This window comes from Hippoglossus stenolepis, chromosome 7 (genome assembly GCF_022539355.2).
Source record: "Hippoglossus stenolepis isolate QCI-W04-F060 chromosome 7, HSTE1.2, whole genome shotgun sequence".
Taxonomy (NCBI): domain Eukaryota; kingdom Metazoa; phylum Chordata; class Actinopteri; order Pleuronectiformes; family Pleuronectidae; genus Hippoglossus; species Hippoglossus stenolepis.
Window position 1 is genome coordinate 16,873,288 of NC_061489.1, and position 21,523 is coordinate 16,894,810.

A 21,523-nucleotide genomic window follows, 5' to 3' on the forward strand; every position below is an offset into this window, starting at 1 on the left:
TTTACACAACACAATTTCATTAAAATCAATATACAAATTTATACATTTTACATTTTTTGTGGAATCTTAATTAATAAGAAAAAGCTATTCTAATACTTCATAGTTTAAACCAATATTTAAAAATCTGATCTATGCCTAAAGATGATGTATTTACTCATCATGCAGTGCAATGACCTCCTGCTGGTGGGCTACAGTGTCACCTTTGCATTTGTTATTTGGTTGAAACATGGACATTTTAGAAATGTTCTGAAATCACTATATATATATATATATATATATAGCGTAAACAGTGTAAGCAGAATATATAAACTTATGACTGAACGTTGGATAACTGGACTTATATGATTTAGTTTCAGCATGAATGAAAATCAGCATAAATTAATGACTGAAAGACCAAAGTAAAGCACTTTGTTTCTGTCCCACTGGGATCAGTCCATATTGAAGATGACAAATCATGTAGTGTTGTGGCAACATACGCAGGCTGTGTTTGGATTTCACTCACATTTTGTCATAGTAAAGTATAGTTTACTCTATATTCACTTTCATCTGTAACTTTTTGTTTGGTTTTCAGTGGATACAAGAAATGAGCATGGTGATGAATGTCTTAGCTCCAGAGACAGTTGTTTCAGTACTATGTCATTTTCTGTGTATATAGTGGGGAGTTAATCACAGTAGAAATAAAATGATATCTTAAAACTCTTGCATCTACGATTATATCTCTTCTTATGAACTCTGTACAAATGCTTCAGGTGTTGGACTGAATGTTTATTAAATTAAAAATGGATAAAATGGAGCAGGCAGACAATAGTGGAATAAAACAGGAGATGTTTGCAGGCAAAGCTGTATCTATGGTAGGTTTTACAGTTTGTTTCAATTTTTAACACTTCTCTTCCTCCATATATCTGAGTGCAATGCCATGCAGTCATTTCTTGAAATAGTTTGGTGAAACGCTATCATCACACCTACAGTACTTCTGCTTAAATTCCCGTCTCAGTCAAAAGTTCAAAGGTGTTGCCTCAGTTTTCTATCTGCACATTTTTACTGTGCATGAAACTGAACAGAAAGCTTCACAAGTCACACACCATCAGATGATCTCTTCAATCCGACTTGAGGATTAATTCAATAATTAGCACATCTAGTCTTAGTGCTCCCGTTGTAAATATGGAACTGAAATGACTGGTTCTGGACGCCACTTTAGTTGTGGATGCCACAAAATATGTATGGACTGGTGATAAACCTGAGACCTGACTATATAAACCTGATTATGTGTGGACAGTGCATTTATATGTATATAAAGACTTTGGACTTTATAAATAAGGCCGTAGACTTCATATACAAGCTGTGGTGCATGCATACATTTTGTGCATGAAAAACAAAACATCAAATGACAAGCAAAATGAAACATCCTTCAATTTCTGTAACGTTTCCAAATACCGACCACTGCTTCCTCTTAAATGTACATCACAAAAAAAAGTTTCCTCACTTTCTCATCTCAAAGCTGATCACTACCTGGAAACATTTCAGACTGCTCAGCACCCTGCTGTGTGTGTTTGCTGTTTGGTGAAGAAGAGGAGTTTGTCTCAAAGCTGAAGGCTGAACACTGACCAGACATGGAAGCTGTAGTTGGACTGGTGGTGATGCTACTTGCAGTCTCCCATGGTAAGGTTTTTCACTGAGATATTAGTTTTGGAGTTGAATTTGTCTGAATAATACACGATTCAATGATTTCATGAAGACCCAAGATCAGATTCAAAAACATGAACAAGTTTGGATCAAGGATTTTAGGGATCAGTGTCACGTTTGTGGAGGACCGAAACTGCCAAAAGTAAAAAAAGATAAATAAATAAACAACTCAATAGATACATATATAATAGAATGCCAAAATTAATTCCTGCATAAATAACAAAAATCTTATTACAAAATATGTATGTATTTTTGTATTGATAGATTTCCACATATAATTATTTTTGTATTAATATGTTTTTACATTTATTCATTTATGTATCTATACATTTCCACATTTATTTGTTTTTGTATTTTGGTGTGTAAATTTATAAATTAATAAATACATGTAGAAATTAGTACCCTTTACTCTCACCACACTGCATATATTATTTTATTTATTTATGTATTCATTTATACAGTATATTTCTACATTAATCTATTTGTATTCTGTGATCTACAGTTACAGTAAAACTAAAACATGTTCCTGATTCTTTTTAAAATAAAAGTATAGATCTTTATTTTGCTCATTGAACCCCCCACCCCCCCAGGACGCATTTGAGTTTGACAAAAGTATTTTCCAACAACGAATTGCTCCACGATGCTCACCCCTCCCTGAGTAAAATCATTATTTGGCTGTTGCATTTTCTATTCAAAATTTTAAATATTCTAGATAATGTGTTGATCACTGTATATGCATGTCTAATTGCAATCTCCTGTGTAACGAGAACTTAACGAGTATTGTTGTGTGAACTGTTTTCTCTGGTCATTTTCGCTCATTTTGTTAAAAATGAAAAGATGACAATTGTTTACAATCTGTTTTTCAAAAACTCTCCAGGTGTGGAAACCAAATGTGATGTTAGACAGAAGGATGGAGCTCAGTGTTACGGAGCTTTGGGAGGAACTGTGGTCCTGCAGCTGATGGATCGGGTGCCAGAAAGATTTACCATTGAAAAAAAGACCATAAAGATATTGATATGGAAAAAAAATGAAATTAGTCAGAATATAAATGAAGTCAAATACTCCTTTACTTCTAGTGATGGAACGTTTAGGATCAATAACCTGATAAGATCTGACACAGATGAATATACACTTAAAATACGTAATTCAAATGGAGCTCTTTTAGAGGTGCGGACTCTACAGTTGTCTATTCAAGGTAAACAACTTTTTATTCTGCAGTGTCTGCCCTGTTCTGTATTAGAAACTGACGGACGACCATGACTCAGTCAACATGTCAAACATCATCTTTGTTCCTCCAGCTCCTGTGTCGTCTGTCCGGCTGGTCTCTGAATGTCTGTCCCAGGGAGAGATGAGGATGTCCTGCTCCTCTGAGGGAGGGGACAGTCCTCAGTACAGCTGGACTCTGGATGGACGCACACTGACGGAAGACAAACTGCTCTCTGGAAATCACGAGACTGACAGCATCACTCTGAGACAGGACGTCTCGGGAGTTCTGCTCTGCTCAGTCAAAAACCACGTCAGTCATTTACAGAAGTACCAGAGTATATCTACTCAGGTAGAGTGGGAGGAGCATGAGGAGACAAATGGTCAGATGATTCTGGAGATCATGATCATGCTGAACATCAGCTATAGCTCAGCTGTTTCTCTCCATACAGGCTTCATCTTCATTAACTGCACTGATTCTAATGGGACACGCATAACACAGTGGGTGTTTGCAGCCAATAACAAACTGTGCGTTGAGCAGACAACAACCCTACGGCCCCAAGACCACTGTGGGTAAGAAGACTGTCACAGTGTCACTTAAACCTTTCCATTAGTATCACATCCTCAATCAAACTGTGACTTCTTTCAGAGATGAGTCTGGTTCATTAGGATGTGAAACTGCCTCTGCTGCAGTGATCCGTTTATCTGTTGCTCAGCAACAGCACACAACAGCAAACGCCCCATCCACCTTCAACAATGAGTGAAAACTTTGTCAACATGCGATCTTTGTGTTCTCCACTGAAACAGATCCTCCCCATATGTGGACTCTAACAGCTGTGGCAGCTCTGTTAGTTCATTAGATCACGCCTATTTTGCTGGAGGAAAAGAAATCCCAGAGAGCTGAGGGGCTCTGCCATGCCACAAGAGAGAGGAGACCCAGAGACCTCTGTTTAGATGGTTGAAAAGCAGAAGTTCTGCTCCTGAACCCAAAACTTCCTCAAACCGTCATTTTGTTTCACCTCTCTTGCTGTAATGGCTCATGTTTCTTTGTGGGTGTGGAAATAACTTCTTATCGTGTCGACATCTGCTCACCACATAAATGTGCAAAGACATTTTTAATGTTTTCAGGGTTTTCAGGTCTGAAAGTCTGTTCATCGTAAATCAGAAAAGGTGTCACTGTGTATAGGGCTTCATATTCGCTGTGCAACTGAGTGTGATGCCATTTGAAAGTGACTGTTTTACATGTCATTTTTACATATTATTGCATTAATTAAAAACATTGCATATCAAGATTCAGCAGTTTTATTTAATTTAGATTTTTTCACTTAAACAGGAAAATTAAGTGTCTTGCGTTTAGTGTTGTTAACACGATTCTTTCACTTCTTCATGTAAATCAACCATTTTACAGAACACTGGATTATTTGAAAAATTAATCCAAAGATTCACCAAAACTTTAAGTGTTAAACTGAGAAAACATTGATGTACATAAAATATTTTTGTTTTTTTCACGTGATCATAATTACAATTACAGATTAAAACATCGAGGGGAAGGGGTCGTTTAATTTAGTTGCTTGATGTGTATTCACGTCACACATTCAGTCATGTATAATTAAAGCTTCTACAAGCAGCAATGGGTTGAGCATTTTGAGGAAGTATAGGAGGAAAAAAGAGGAGGAAGAGGAAAATGAGCTTTTCATGATGCATTTTGCTTGAATAGACATTAACAGAATTATTGTACTTAAACCAGGGTTTGAATTCACAATCTTAGACCCTGAAATCCAGTCATGATCTTGATGAGCAACCTGCCAGGGGACATCACTTCACTCACGATGTAACTTGACACTGTGACTGAAGGCAGTCTGCAGGGCTGCTGACTACTGCTACTGTGAAAAAATTCAGTTATCAAGATAAAATGTGTTCATCTAGACAGTCTAGAGATGTCTCTGATTTATTTTCACAAAGTTTTATTCATGAATCACAGCAGCCCTCGCCCCTAAATAATCATTCCATCATACAGCTGGTTCTACTTGAGGTTTTTCAGAAAGTGTTCTCTACTGTGTGAAAACACAGTATCACAACCTTTGGGGCCAGACCTTTGAACCAAACCAAGATTGTGATTTCTGTGGATTACGGAATCATTAGTTCTCAATCAGGGGCCCCCCCTCTATCAGCTCAGGTCCCCTGGCATAGGCCTGCATTGTCTATGTTGTTGCTATTCCCCCGAGTTGCCAATGGAGGGCGACATCACATTATGACATGACAAAGGAAGGGAGAGAGAGAGAGAGAGAGAGAGAGAGAGAGAGAGAGAGAGAGAGAGAGAGAGAGAGAGAGAGAGTAGAGAGAGAGAGAGAGAGAGAGAAAGAGAGAGGAGAGAGAGAGAGAGAGAGAGAGAGAGAGAGAGAGAGAGAGAGAGAGACCAGAAGATGACACGAGCAATTTCTACCAATTGAGCTTCAAGTTTTAACATTACATGACTTTTAGATTAAACAGTCAGCAGAAGATACACATACTTGAGAACCTTCAGTGTGTATTTCCATATAACTGTGAGGAGAAGAGGAAAGTTGAGGAACTTAGTATCTGTTCTAAACCTCCCAGTTTGGAATGGTTTGTTCTCTTGTCCTGTGTTAATGCTCTGGAATTCTCTGTCCTTAGTGAGTCTCACCACACAGTCTGCAATATTCTATTACTTTATATTGTTTGTGTAGAGCTTTATAAACAGTCGATGATGCAGAGTGAAAGGCACAAATCTCTGTGTTCATCCTGACTGGGTTTTTTTTTATATGGAGATTTTATTGACAATGTTCTTCTAACATCAAATGAAAGTGAATTTCTTTATTAATGTCACGCATGTGGTTTTAAAGCACTGAATTATTTATTTAGCTGGTGTGATCCTTTTTTCACTTAGTATCTGCTTATTTCAGGGGTCTGTTAAGAAATTGACGCAATCTTCAGTCCCAACTTTTCAAAAATAAAAGCCTTGCATTTCAGTTTCGATATAAAGCATTCCAGCAACAAAAATAATAATACATGCTTTTACTTTGCAGAGAATGTATTCAAGAGGAAGTGAATCGATGAATGTTGTTGCCATGACGGAGCTCAGGCCCTATGACACCTGGGAATATCTGTGTCAGTCTGTTGTGTTGAAATAAAAGTAATCTGATTATCAAAATGCACCAGTGGTGAATTTGACCTGCGTTTGAACTCTGTTGCCTGCCACTGCTGTGCTTTATACGAGGAGACAGAAGAAGACATGTTGAACTCAATCCACAGACTGAAAGCTCACTGCCACAGCCCACAGCTGGCCTGTTTATCAAATTTTACTAATATTGAAGAGGTTATTGTTATCATTGTAATTAAATGTCAAAACTGCATTATATCAACTTATATTTGTCATATTTATTCAGATGTTTGATTTAGGCTTAAGTGGATCTATAAAACTTGATTTCTAGACAAATTCTTTCAAGAGTGTAAATCTTTTTTTTATACACAATAACACAATTCTCCATTACAAAATCCAAACACACACTATACATTTACATTTTTGTAATCTTAATAAAAAAGCTATTCTAATACTTCATAGTTTAAACCAATATTTTAAAATCTGATCTATGCCTAAAGATGATGTATTTACTCATCATGCAGTGCAATGACCTCCTGCTGGTGGGCTACAGTGTCACCTTTGCATTTGCTATTTTGTTGAAACATGGACGTTATAAAAATGTTCTTAAATCACATATATATATATATATATATATATATATATATATATATATATAGTGTAAACAGTGAAAGCAGAATATATAAAACTTATGACTGAACTGGATAACTGACTTATATGACGTGTTTCACGCTTGTACTGAAAAAAATCATATAAATTAATGACTTGAAAGAGACTAAAGTAAAGCACTTTGTTTCTGTCCAACTGGGATCAGTCCATTGAAGATGACAAAATCATATGTAGTGTTGTGGCAATATTACGCAGGCTGTGTTTGGATTTCACTCACATTTTGTCATAGTAAAAGTATAGCTTACTCCACATTCATCATCTGTAATCTGTTTGGTTTTCAGGATGCAAGAAATGACATGGCAGAACGCCTTAGCTCCAGAGACAGTTGTTTCAGTACTATGTCATTTTCTGTATATAGTGGGGAGTTAATCACAGTAGAAGAAATGATATTTTAAAACTCTTGCATTCTACGATTATATCTCTTCTTATGAACTTTGTACAAATACTGCCAGGTGTTAGACTGAATGTTTATTAAACTAAAAATGGATCAAATGGAGCAGGCAGACAATAGTGGAATAAAACAGGAGATGTTTGCGGGCAAAGCTGTATCTATGGTAGGTTTTACAGTTTGTATTAATCTTTAAAACTTCACTTCCTCCATATATCTGAGTGCAATGTCATGCAGTCATTTCTTGAAATAGTTTGGTGAAACGTGATCATCACACCTACAGTACTTCTGCTAAAATTCTGGTCTCAGGCAAATGTTCAAAGCTGTTGCCTCAGTTTTCTATGCACATTTTTACTGTGCATGAAACTGAACAGAAAGCTTCACAAGTCACACACCATCAGATGATCTCTTCAATCCGACTTGAGGATTAATTCAATAATTAGCACATCTAGTCCCAGTGCTCCCATTGTAAATATGGAACTGAAATGACTGGTTCTGGACGCCACTTTAGTTGTGGATGCCACAAAATATGTATGGACTGGTGATAAACCTGAGACCTGACTATATAAACCTGACTTTGTGTGGACAGTGCATTTATATGTATATAAAGACTTTGGACTTTATAAATAAGGCCGTAGACTTCATATACAAGCTTTGGTGCATGCATACATTTTGTGCATGAAAACCAAACATCAAATGACAAGCAAAATGAAACATCCTTAAATTCTTGTCACGCTGAAAACATCACTCACTGCTTCCTCTAAATGTATCTAATCCCAAAAAGACTTTTCTCACTTTCTCATCTCAAAGCTGGATCACTACCTGAAACATTTCACTGCTCACACCCTGCTGTGTGTGTTTGCTGTTTGGTAAGAAGAGGAGTTTCACCTCAAAGCTGAAGGTTGAACACTGACCAGACATGGAAAGCTTGGTAGTTGGACTGGTGGTGATGTTACTTGCAGTCTCCCATGGTAAGGTTTTTCACTGAGATATTAGTTTTGGAGTTGAATTTGTCTGAATAATACACGATTCAATGATTTCATGAAGACCCAAGATCAGATTCAAAAACATGAACAAGTTTGGATCAAGGATTTTAGGGATCAGTGTCACGTTTGTGGAGGACCGAAACTGCCAAAAGTAAAAAAAGATAAATAAATAAACAACTCAATAGATACATATATAATTGAATGCCTAAATTAATTCCTGAATAAATAAATAAAATATTATTAAAAATATATATGTATATTTTTGTATTGATACATTTCCACATTTATTTATTTATGTATTTTTAGTTCCAAATTTGTTTATTTATGTATCTATACATTTCTGCATTTTATGTAAACTAATAAAACTTAATAAATGTAGAAATCAGCACCCTCTTTTTTACCCTTTCACCACTGCATATATTATTTTGCCATTTATGTATTCATTTATATATTTCTACATTAAACTATTTGTGTATGTATTACTCACTTATGAATTACTCAAGTTAAACATTTCTTTCTTTCTCTTTTTACTTTGGCAGGTCTTCGATAGGGGCCCATGGATTTAAAACTGAGAAATACTTTGTTTACTGTATATTTGCTGGTAATTGTAATCGCAAAGAAGGATTTTTAGTTTTAGATTAGTTTTTTACTCAAATAGATTCTTTAAATAAAATAAAATCTGATGTCAATGATTGAAGTCCTACATCCTGTTTGTATTCTGTGATCTACAGTTACAGTAAAACTAAAACATGTTCCTGATTCTTTTTCTTATTAAATAATTTAATGCTGTTTAGGTATTTTATATCTTTTTTTTATCAAATAAAAGTATAGATCTTTATTTTGCTCATTGAACCCCCCCCGGACTCATTTGAGTTTGACAAAAGTATTTTCCAACAACGAATTGCTCCACGATGCTCACCCCTCCCTGAGTAAAATAATTATTTGGCTGTTGCATTTTCTATTCAAAATTTTAATATTCTAGATAATGTGTTTATCACTGTATTTGCATTTCTAATTGCAATCTCCTGTGTAACGAGAACTTAACGAGTATTGTTGTGTGAACTGCTTTCTCTGGTCATTTTCGCTCATTTTGTTAAAAATGAAAAGATGTCAATTGTTTACAATCTGTTTTTCAAAAACTCTCCAGGTGTGGAAACCAAATGTGATGTCAGACAGAAGGATCGAGCTCAGTGTTACGGACCTTTGGGAGGAACTGTGTTCCTGCAGCCGAAGGATCGGGCCGGAAAGATTTACTATTTTGACAAAAACAGTTAACATATATTGCGCTTGGAAAATAATAAAAATTTCTTAGAATATAATTAAAGACAAATACTCTCATTTGTGATAACGCGATCAATAACTCGATAAGATTCACACAGATGAATATACACTTCTAATACATAATTCAAATGGAGTTCTTTTTAGAGGTGCGGGACTCTACAGTTGTCTATTCAAGGTAAACAACTTTATTCTGCAGTGTCTGCCCTGTTCTGTATTAGAAACTGTGACGGACGAGATCATGACTCAGTCAACATGTCAAACATCATCTTGTTCCTCCAGCTCCTGTGTCGCTCTGTCCGGCTGGTCTCTGAGTGTCTGTCCCAGGAGAGATGAGGGTGTCCTGCTCCTCTGAGGAGGGGACAGACCTCAGTAATGAGCTGGACTCTGGATTAACACACACTGACAGAAGACAAACTGCTCTCTGAGAATCATGACCGACAGTACCTGAGACAGGACTACTTGAGATCTTACCTGCTCAGTCAAAACCACGTCAGTCATTTACAGAAGCAGAAGAGCATTTCACCTGTGGTGAGGAGAGGCTGGAGGACAATGGTCAGATGATGCTGGAGATCATGGATTCATGCTCAACATCAGTTATAGCTCATCTGTTTCTCTCCATACAGGCTTCATCTTCATTAACTGCACTGAATCTGATGAGACACGCATAACACAGTGGGTGTTTGCAGCCAATAACACACTGTGCGTTGAGCAGACAACAACCCATATGGACACGACTGTGGGTAAGAAGACTGCTGTCACAGTGTCACTTAAACCTTCCATTAGTATCACATCCTCCAATCAAACTGTGACCTCCTCCTTCAGAGATGAGCCCTGGTTCATTAGTTTGTGAAAACTGCCTCTGCTGCAGTGGATCCAATCGTTTCATCTTGTTGTCTGTCAATGTGAGTGAAAACTGTCAACATGATTCTTGTGCCTCTGTCAGAAACAGATCCCTCCCTCATATGTGGAGTGCAAACAGCTGTGGCAGCTCTGTTGTTCATTGGGATCGCCGCCTATTTTGCTTGGAGGAAAAAGAAATCCCAGAGAGCTGAGGGCTCTGCCATGCCACAAGAGAGGGAGTATCCAGAGACCTCTGTTTAGATGGTTGAAAAGAGAAGTTCTGCTCCTGAACCCAAAACTTCCTCAAACCGACATTTTGTTTCGCCTCTCTTGCTGTAATGGCTCATGTTTCTTTGTGGTGGAAAATGATTCTTATCGTGTGTCGACAGCTAAGCCAACACATAAATGTGCAGCGACATTTTAAGGTTGCGTTCTTCAGGCCTGAAAATCTGTTCATCCTAAATCAGAAAAGGTGTCACTGTGTATAGGCTTCATATTAATGCTGTGCAACTGAGTGTGATGCCATTTGAAAGTGACTGTTTTACATGTCATTTTTACATATTATTATATTAATTAACACAGCAGCAATGGGTTGAACATTTTGAGGAAGTGATAGAGAAAAAGAGGAGGAAGAGAAAATGAGCTTTTCATGATGCATTTCTGCTTGAATATTAACAGAATTATTGTACTTAAACCAGGGTTTGAATTTCACAACCAGGATTCCTGAAATCCAGTCATGATCTTGATGAGCAACCTGCCTTAGGGACATCACTTCACTCACGATGCAACTGACACTGTGATTCGAAGGCAGTTCGCAGGGCTGCTGACTATTGCTACTGTGAAAAAATTCAGTTATCAAGATAAAAATGTGTTCATCCAGACAGTTCAGAGATGTCTCAGATGTTTGATAAGAAGTTTTGTTTCATGAATTGTCAGTCAGCCTGGTTGTAAATAACATTCACGTAGTCAGTTGAGTCTGTAGATTTTAAGAGGCTTTTTTTGAAAAACCTTCTAATCGTAAGATAAAGGCTAATTTGAGTTGATTAATCAAACGAAATAAGTCATTTTTGATGATGAAATTACAGTTTTCAGTCTTATCGGCCTTCCGCCAAACTTTAACATATTTTAGTGGTTTCCATAAATAAAGCGTTATTCAGCGTTAGCGAGGCTGATACTAATATTAGATGGTGAGGAGTGAGAGAGAGAGAGAGAGAGAGAGAGAGAGACCAGAAGATGACATGATACATTGGAACAATTGTTTCCAGAGCTTTAACATTACGTGACTTTAGATTAAACAGCTCAGTGTGAAAGATACACTTGAGAACCTTCAGTGTGTATTTCCTGCAACTGTGGAGGAGAAGTTATGAAGTTGAGGTGAACTTGTGCATCTGTTCTAAACCTCCCAGTTTGGAATGGTTTGTTCTCTTGTCCTGTGTTAATGCTCTGGAATTATTCTTTTGTCCTTAGTGAAACTGTTCACACAGTTCTAAATATTCTGTCACTTTTTATTATTTGTAGTGCAGAGTTTTTATAAACAGTCGATGATGCAGAGGAAAGAGAAATCAAAAGTTCTTCCTGATTGGTTTTTTTGCAGTGGAGATTTTATTGACAGTCTTTCATCAAATGAAAGTGAATTTCTTTTATTAGCTGCCTCACGTATGTGGGTTTTTATAAAGGTTTTAATTATTTACTTAGCTGGTCTTATTTTTCATACTTTTACATGTCGCTATTTCAGGGGTCTGTTAAGAAATTGACGCAATCTCAGGTCCAACATTTCAAAAAATATAAAAGTCTCTGATTTCAGTTTCATATAAAGCATTCCAGCAACAAAGAAATGACATGCTTACTTTGGTGTAGAATGTATTCAAGAGGAAGGATTCATGAATGTTGTTGCCATGACGGAGCTCAGGACCTATGACACCTGGAATATCTGTGTCAGTCTGATGTGTTGAAATAAAAGTAATCTGATTATCAAAATGCACCAGTGGTGAATTTGACTCATGCTTGTCCTCATGTTGCCTGCCACTGCTGTGCTTTATACAAGGAGACAGAAGAAGACATGTTGAACTCAATCCACAGACTGAAAGCTCACTGCCACAGCCCACAGCTGGCCGCCTGTTTATCAAATTCTTTACTAATATTGAAGAGGTTATTGTTATCATTGCATCAAATGGTCAAAATCACATTATATCAACTTATATTTGTCATATATTTACTCAGATGTTTGATTTGTGTTTAAGTGGATCATAAAACTTGATTTCTAGACAAAATCTTTTCAAGGGTGTAAACCTTTTTTTGTTATTTACACAACACAATTCCTCCATTACAAAAATCCAATACACAAATTATACATTTTACATTTTTTGTGGAATCTTAATTAATAAGAAAAAGCTATTCTAATACTTCATAGTTTAAACCAATATTTAAAAATCTGATCTATGCCTAAAGATGATGTATTTACTCATCATGCAGTGCAATGACGTCCTGCTGGTGGGCTACAGTGTCACCTTTGCATTTGCTATTTTGTTGAAACATGGACGTTACAAAAATGTTCTTAAATCACTATATATATACATATATATATATATATATATATGTATATATATATATATATATATAAGTATAGTGTAAATATGTTAGAATATATAACTTATGACTGAATATTGATAATTAGACTTATACGATTTAGTTTCAGCTTGTTCTGAAAATCATATAAATGAATGACTTGAAAGAGACTTGGTAAAAACACTTGAGCCTGTCCAACTGGGATCAGTCCATATTGAAGATGACAAAATCATGTAGAGTTGTGCAACATTACGCAGGCTGTGTTTGATTTCACTCACATTTTGTCATAGTAAAGTATAGTTTACTCATATTCACTTTCTCATCTGTAACGTTTAGTTTGGTTTTCAGTGGATGCAAGAAATGAGCATGGTGATGAACGTCAGCTCCAGAGACAGTTGTTTCAGTACTATGTCATTTTCTGTGTATATAGTGGGGAGTTAATCACTGTAGAACTAAAATGATATCTTAAAACTCTTGCATCTACGATTATATCTCTTCTTATGAACTCTGTACAAATGCTTCAGGTGTTGGACTGAATGTTTATTGAACTAAAATCGGATCAAATGGAGCAGGCAGACAATAGTGGAATAAAACAGGAGATGTTTGCGGGCAAAGCTGTATCTATGGTAGGTTTTACAGTTTGTATTAATCTTTAACACTTCACTTCCTCCATATATCTGAGTGCAATGTCATGCAGTCATTTCTTGAAATAGTTTGGTGAAACGCGATCATCACACCTACAGTACTTCTGCTAAAATTCTGGTCTCAGGCAAATGCTCAAAGCTGTTGCCTCAGTTTTCTATATGCACATTTTTACTGTGCATGGAACTGAACAGAGTCACAAGTCACACACCATCAGATGATCTCTTCAATCCGACTTGAGGATTAATTCAATAATTAGCACATCTAGTCCCAGTGCTCCCATTGTAAATATGGAACTGAAATGACTGGTTCTGGACGCCACTTTAGTTGTAGATGCCACAAAATATGTATGGACTGGTGATAAACCTGAGACTTGACTATATAAACCTGACTTTATGTGGACAGTGCATTTATATGTATATAAAGACTTTGGACTTTATAAATAAGGCCGTAGACTTCATATACAAGCTGTGGTGCATGCATACATTTTGTGCATGAAAACCAAACATCAAATGACAAGCAAAATGAAACATCCTTAAATTTCTGTCACGTTTAAAAAATACCACACCTGCTTCCTCTTAAATGTACCATCCCAAAAAAGACTTTTTTCCTCTGTTTCTAATCTCAAAGCTGATCACTACCTGGAAACATTTGACTGTTTCAGCACCTGCTGTGTAAGTTTGCTGTTTCATGAAGAAGAGGAGTCTGTCTCAAATGAAGGCTGAACACTTGACCAGACATGGAAGCTGTAGTTGGACTGTTGGGTGAAGGCTACCTTACAGTCTCCCATGTAAGGTTTTTCACTGGAGATATTAGCTTAGAGTTAATTGTCTTTCGAAGGCACGATTCAATGATTTCATGGAAGAATCATGATCAGATTCAAAACATGAACAAGTTTGGATCAAGGATTTTAGGATCAGTGTCACGCTTGTGGAGGAACTAAACTGCTAAAAGTGAGAAAAGATAAATAACAAATAACTAATAGATACATATATAATTTAATGCCAAATTACCTTGCATAAATAAAATCTTATTACAAAATATGTATATATTTTTGTATTGATAGATTTCCACATACAATTATTTTTGTATTAATATGTTTTACATTCATTCATTTATGTATCTATACATTTCCACATTTATTTGTTTGTATTTTGTGTGTAAATTTATAAATTAATAAATACACATAGAAATCCAGTACCCTTTACCTCACCACACTTATTATTATTTTATTTATTTATGTATTCATTTATACAGTATATTTCTACATTAATCTGATTGTATTTTTCACTCACTTATGAATTACCTTAAGTTAAACATTTCTTTTCTTTTTCTTTTTTTTTACTTTGGCATTCTATAGGGCCCATGGACTTAAACCGAGAAAGACTTTGTTGATTTCTGTATATTTGCTGGTAATTAATCGAGATTTTTAGTTTTAGATTGGGCTTATCAAATAGACTTCTTTAAATAAAATAAAAGTCTGATGTCAATGATTGGAAGTCCTACGTCCTGTTTGTATTCCAGATCTACAGTTACAGTAAAACTAAAACACACCTTGATTCTTTATTTTGCTCATTGAACTCCCCTGACTCATTTGAGTTTGACAAAAAGTATTTCAACAACGAATTGCTCCACAATGCTCACCCCTCCCTGAGTAAAATAATTATTTGGCTGTTGCATTTTCTATTCAATTTTAAATATTCTAGATAATATGTTTACTAACATATACGTCTAATTGCAATCTCTGTGTAACGCAGAACTTAAACGGGTATTGTTGTGAACTGTCACTATTTTCATTTCATTTTGTTAAAAATGAAAAGATGTCAATTGTTTACAATCTGTTTTTCAAAAACTCTCCAGGTGTGGAAACCAAATGTGATGTCAGACAGAAGGATCGAGCTCAGTGTTACGGACCTTTGGGAGGAACTGTGGTCCTGCAGCTGATGAATCGGGTGCCAGAAAGATTTACCATTGACAAAAACAGCGAACATATATTGCGCTGGAAAAATAATAAAAATTTTCAGAATATAATTAAAGACAAATACTCCTTTACTTCTCGTGATGGAACGTTTAGGATCAATAACCTGATAAGATCTGACACAGATGAATATACACTTCTAATACATAATTCAAATGGAGTTCTTTTAGAGGTGCGGACTCTACAGTTGTCTATTCAAGGTAATAAATTTTTATTCTGCAGTGGCTCCACTTGGTTCTGTATTAGAAACCAGACGGATCGATAATGACTAGTCAATATGTAAGTCAAACATCATCTTTGTTCCTCCAGCTCCTGTGTCGTCTGTCCGGCTGGTCTCTGAGTGTCTGTCCCAGGGAGAGATGAGGGTGTCCTGCTCCTCTGAGGGAGGGGACAGACCTCAGTACAGCTGGACTCTGGATGGACACACACTGACAGAAGACAAACTGCTCTCTGGAAATCACGAGACTGACAGCATCACTCTGAGACAGGACGTCTCTGGAGATCTTACCTGCTCAGTCAAAAACCACGTCAGTCATTTACAGAAGCAGAAGAGTATATCTACCTGTGGTGAGTGAGAGCATGAGGGACAATGGTCAGATGATGCTGGAGATCATGATCATGCCGAACATCAGTTATAGCTCATCTGTTTCTCTCCATACAGGCTTCATCTTCATTAACTGCACTGATCTTAATGGGACACGCATAACACAGTGGGTGTTTGTAGCTAATAACAACTGTGCGTTGAGCAGACAACAACCCCTACGGCCCCAGACACGACTGTGGGTAAGAAGACTGCTGTCACAGTGTCACTTAAACCTTCCATTAGTATCACATCCTCCAATCAAACTGTGACCTCCTCCTTCAGAGATGAGCCCTGGTTCATTAGTTTGTGAAAACTGCCTCTGCTGCAGTGGATCCAATCGTTTCATCTTGTTGTCTGTCAATGTGAGTGAAAACTTTGTCAACATGCGATCTTTGTGTCTCTCCACTGAAACAGATCCCTCCGTCATATGTGGAGTGCAAACAGCTGTGGCAGCTCTGTTGTTCATTGGGATCGCCGCCTATTTTGCTTGGAGGAAAAAGAAATCCCAGAGAGCTGAGGGCTCTGCCATGCCACAAGAGAGGGAGTATCCAGAGACCTCTGTTTAGATGGTTGAAAAGAGAAGTTCTGCTCCTGAACCCAAAACTTCCTCAAACCGACATTTTGTTTCGCCTCTCTTGCTGTAATGGCTCATGTTTCTTTGTGGGTGGGAAAATAACTTCTTATCGTGTCGACCTCTGCTCACCACATAAATGTGCAAAGACATTTTTAATGTTTTCAGGGTTTTCAGGTCTGAAAGTCTGTTCATCGTAAATCAGAAAAGGTGTCACTGTGTATAGGGCTTCATATTCGCTGTGCAACTGAGTGTGATGTCATTTGAAAGTGACTGTTTTACATGTCATTTTTACATATTATTGCATTAATTAAAACATTGCAAGCAGCAATGGGTTGAACATTTTGAGGAAGTATAGGAGAAAAAAAGAGGAGGAAGAGGAAAATGAGCTTTTCATGATGCATTTTGCTTGAATAGACATTAACAGAATTATTGTACTTAAACCAGGGTTTGAATTCACAATCTTAGACCCTGAAATCCAGTCATGATCTTGATGAGCAACCTGCCAGGGGACATCACTTCACTCACGATGGAACTTGACACTGTGACTGAAGGCAGTCTGCAGGGCTGCTGACTACTGCTACTGTGAAAAAATTCAGTTATCAAGATAAAATGTGTTCATCTAGACAGTCTAGAGATGTCTATGATTTATTCTCACAAAGTTTTATTCATGAACACAGCCGCCCGGCCCCTAAATAATCATTCCATCATACATCTGGTTCTACTTCAAGAGGCTTTTCAGAAAGTGTCTCTCTACTGTGTGTGCAAATACAGTATCACAAATCTGGGGCCAGACCTTGAACCAAACGAAAATTGTCATTTCTGTGGATTACGGAATCATTAGTTCTCAATCAGGGGCCCCCCCTCTATCAGCTCAGGTCCCCTGGCATAGGCCTGCATTGTCTATGTTGTTGCTATTCCCCGAGTTGCCAATGGAGGGCGACATCACATTATGACAAAGGGAGGGAGAGAGAGAGAGAGAGAGAGAGAGAGAGAGAGAGAGAGAGAGAGAGAGAGAGAGAGAGAGAGAGAGAGACCAGAAGATGACATGATAAATTTAACAATTGAGCTTCAAAGCTTTAACATTACGTGACTTTTTAGATTAAACAGCTCAGTGTGAAGATACATACTTGAGAACCTTCAGTGTGTATTTCCATGGAAACTGTGGAGGAGAAGTTATAAGTTGAGGTGAACTTGTGCATCTGTTCTAAACCTCCCAGTTTGGAATGGTTTGTTCTCTTGTCCTGTGTTAATGCTCTGGAATTATTCTCTGTCCTTAGTGAGTCCTCATCACACAGTTCTGCAATATTCTGTCACTTTTTATTGTTTGTGTGCAGAGCTTTTTATAAACAGTCAATGATGCAGAGTGAAAGTAGAAATCTCTGTGTTCATCCTGACTAGTTTTTTTTGCAGTGGAGATTTTATTGACAATGTCTTTCATCAAATGAAAGTGAATTTCTTTTATTAGCGTTCACGTATGTGGGTTTTATAAAGGTTTGAATTATTTACTTAGCTGGTGGTTTTTTTGTTCATACTTTACATCTTGGTTATTTCAGGGGTCTGTTAATAAATTGACGCAATCTTCAGTCCCAACATTTCAAAAATAAAAGCTCTGCATTTCAGCTCGATATAAAGCATTCCAGCAACAAAATAAATGACATGCTTTTACTTTGCAGAGAATGTATTCAAGAGGAAGTGATTCGATGAATGTTGTTGCCATGACGGAGCTCAGGACCTATGACACCTGGAATATCTGTGTCAGTCTGATGTGTTGAAATAAAAGTAATCTGATTATCAAAATGCACCAGTGGTGAATTTGACCTGCGTTTGAACTCTGTTGCCTGCCACTGCTGTGCTTTATACGAGGAGACAGAAGAAGACATGTTGAACTCAATCCACAGACTGAAAGCTCACTGCCACAGCCCACAGCTGGCCGCCTGTTTATCAAATTCTTTACTAATATTGAAGAGGTTATTGTTATCATTGCATCAAATGGTCAAAATCACATTATATCAACTTATATTTGTCATATATTTACTCAGATGTTTGGTTTGTGTTTAAGTGGATCATAAAACTTGATTTCTAGACAAAATCTTTTCAAGAGTGTAAACCTTTTTTTGTTATTTACACAACACAATTCTCCATTACAAAAATCCAATACACAAATTATACATTTTACATTTTTTGTGGAATCTTAATTAATAAGAAAAAGCTATTCTAATACTTCATAGTTTAAACCAATATTTAAAAATCTGATCTATGCCTAAAGATGATGTATTTACTCATCATGCAGTGCAATGACGTCCTGCTGGTGGGCTACAGTGTCACCTTTGCATTTGCTATTTTGTTGAAACATGGACGTTACAAAAATGTTCTTAAATCACTATATATATACATATATATATATATATATATATATATATATATATATATATATATATATATAGTGTAAACAGTGTAAGCAGAATATATAAACTTATGACTGAACATTGGATAATTAGACTTATACGATTTAGTTTCAGCGCTTGTTCTGAAAATCATATAAATGAATGACTTGAAAGAGACGAAAGTAAAACACTTTGTTTCTGTCCAACTGGGATCAGTCCATATTGAAGATGACAAATCATGTAGTGTTGTGGCAACATACGCAGGCTGTGTTTGGATTTCACTCACATTTTGTCATAGTAAAGTATAGTTTACTCTATATTCACTTTCATCTGTAACGTTTAGTTTGGTTTTCAGTGGATGCAAGAAATGAGCATGGTGATGAACGTCTTAGCTCCAGAGACAGTTGTTTCAGTACTATGTCATTTTCTGTGTATATAGTGGGGAGTTAATCACTGTAGAACTAAAATGATATCTTAAAAACTCTTTAATCTACGATTATATCTCTTCTTATGAACTCTGTACAAATGCTTCAGGTGTTGACTGAAATGTTTATTGAACTAAAATCGATCAAATGGAGCAGGCAGACAATAGTGGAATAAAACAGGAGATGTTTATGTACAAAGCTGTATCTATGGTAGGTTTCCATAGCTTGGCTAATCTTTAACACTTCACTTCCTCCATATATCTGAGTGCAATGTCATGCAGTCATTTCTTGAAATAGTTTGGTGAAACGCGATCATCACACCTACAGTACTTCTGCTAAAATTCTGGTCTCAGGCAAATGCTCAAAGCTGTTGCCTCAGTTTTCTATATGCACATTTTTACTGTGCATGAAACTGAACAGAAAGCTTCACAAGTCACACACCATCAGATGATCTCTTCAATCCGACTTGAGGATTAATTCAATAATTAGCACATCTAGTCCCAGTGCTCCCATTGTAAAGATGGAACTGAAATGACTGGTTCTGGACGCCACTTTAGTTGTAGATGCCACAAAATATGTATGGACTGGTGATAAACCTGAGACTTGACTATATAAACCTGACTATGTGTGGACAGTGCATTTATATGTATATAAAGACTTTGGACTTTATAAATAAGGCCGTAGACTTCATATACAAGCTGTGGTGCATGCATACATTTTGTGCATGAAAACCAAAACATCAAATGACAAGCAAAATGAAACATCCTTCAATTTCTGTCACGTTTAAAAATACCGACACCTGCTTCCTCTTAAATGTACCAACCCAAAAAAGACTTTTCCTCAGTTTCTAATCTCAAAGCTGATCACTACCTGGAAACATTTCAGACTGCTCAGCACCCTGCTGTGTGTGTTTGCTGTTGGGTGAAGAAGAGGAGTTCGTCTCAAAGCTGAAGGCTGAACACTGACCAGACATGGAAGCTGTAGTTGGACTGTTGGTGATGCTACTTGCAGTCTCCCATGGTAAGGTTTTTCACTGAGATATTAGTTTTGGAGTTGAATTTGTCTGAATAATACACGATTCAATGATTTCATGAAGACCCAAGATCAGATTCAAAAACATGAACAAGTTTGGATCAAGGATTTTAGGGATCAGTGTCACGTTTGTGGAGGACCGAAACTGCCAAAAGTAAAAAAAGATAAATAAACAACTCAATAGATACATATATAATAGAATGCCAAAATTAATTCCTGCATAAATAACAAAAATCTTATTACAAAATATGTATATATTTTTGTATTGATAGATTTCCACATATAATTATTTTTGTATTAATATGTTTTTACATTCATTCATTTATGTATCTATACATTTCCACATTTATTTGTTTTTGTATTTTGGTGTGTAAATTTATAAATTAATAAATACATGTAGAAACTAGTACCCTTTACTCTCACCACACTGCATATATTATTTTATTTATTTATGTATTCATTTATACAGTAATTTCTACATTAATCTATTTGTGTATTTTTTCACTCAATTAAGTGAATTACTCAAGTTAAACATTTCTTTCTTTCTTTTTTTACTTTGGCAGGTTCGATAGTCTATGGACTTAAACTGAGAAAGACTTTGTTGATGTATATTTGCTGGTAATTGTAATCGCAAAGAGGGATTTTAGTTTTAGATTAGTTTTTTACTCAAATAGATTCTTTAAATAAAATAAAGTCTGATGTCAATGATTGAAGTCCTACGTCCTGTTTGTATTCTGTGATCTACAGTTACAGTAAAACTAAAACATGTTCCTGATTCTTTATTTTGCTCATTGAACCCCCCCCGGACTCATTTGAGTTTGACAAAAGTATTTTCCAACAACGAATTGCTCCACAATGCTCACCCCTCCCTGAGTAAAATAATTATTTGGCTGTTGCATTTTCTATTCAAAATTTTAAATATTCTAGATAATGTGTTTATCACTGTATATGCATGTCTAATTGCAATCTCCTGTGTAACGAGAACTTAACGGGTATTGTTGTGTGAACTGCTTTCTCTGGTCATTTTCGCTCATTTTGTTAAAAATGAAAAGATGACAATTGTTTACAATCTGTTTTTCAAAAACTCTCCAGGTGTGGAAACCAAATGTGATGTCAGACAGAAGGATGGAGCTCAGTGTTACGGACCTTTGGGAGGAACTGTGGTCCTGCAG

The 21,523-nt window shown here is 36.4% G+C and overlaps 1 protein-coding gene across 6 annotated transcripts in view; it reads left to right on the forward strand.

Moving 5' to 3' along the window:
- Positions 1 to 1,481: 1,481 nt before the first annotated feature.
- Positions 1,482 to 21,523, forward strand: part of LOC118112525 (hepatocyte cell adhesion molecule) — a 24,831-nt gene continuing 4,789 nt past the window's right edge. The window contains exons 1-7 of one of the 6 annotated variants that reach the window (XM_047340625.1): positions 1,506 to 1,659; positions 2,561 to 2,878; positions 2,982 to 3,232; positions 9,850 to 9,856; positions 9,952 to 10,023; positions 16,086 to 16,238; positions 16,351 to 18,307. In XM_047340625.1, coding sequence (XP_047196581.1) covers positions 1,611 to 1,659; positions 2,561 to 2,878; positions 2,982 to 3,232; positions 9,850 to 9,856; positions 9,952 to 10,023; positions 16,086 to 16,238; positions 16,351 to 16,502 — 1,002 coding nt within the window. In that variant the 5' untranslated portion in view covers positions 1,506 to 1,610 and the 3' untranslated portion in view covers positions 16,503 to 18,307. Of the gene's footprint in view, positions 1,660 to 2,560; positions 2,879 to 2,981; positions 3,233 to 9,849; positions 9,857 to 9,951; positions 10,024 to 15,235; positions 15,554 to 15,662; positions 15,921 to 16,085; positions 16,239 to 16,350; positions 18,308 to 20,141; positions 20,340 to 21,443; positions 21,515 to 21,523 lie in introns of those variants that run through there. The other 5 variants (XM_047340626.1, XM_047340623.1, XM_047340622.1 and 2 more) reach the window with 5 other exon arrangements.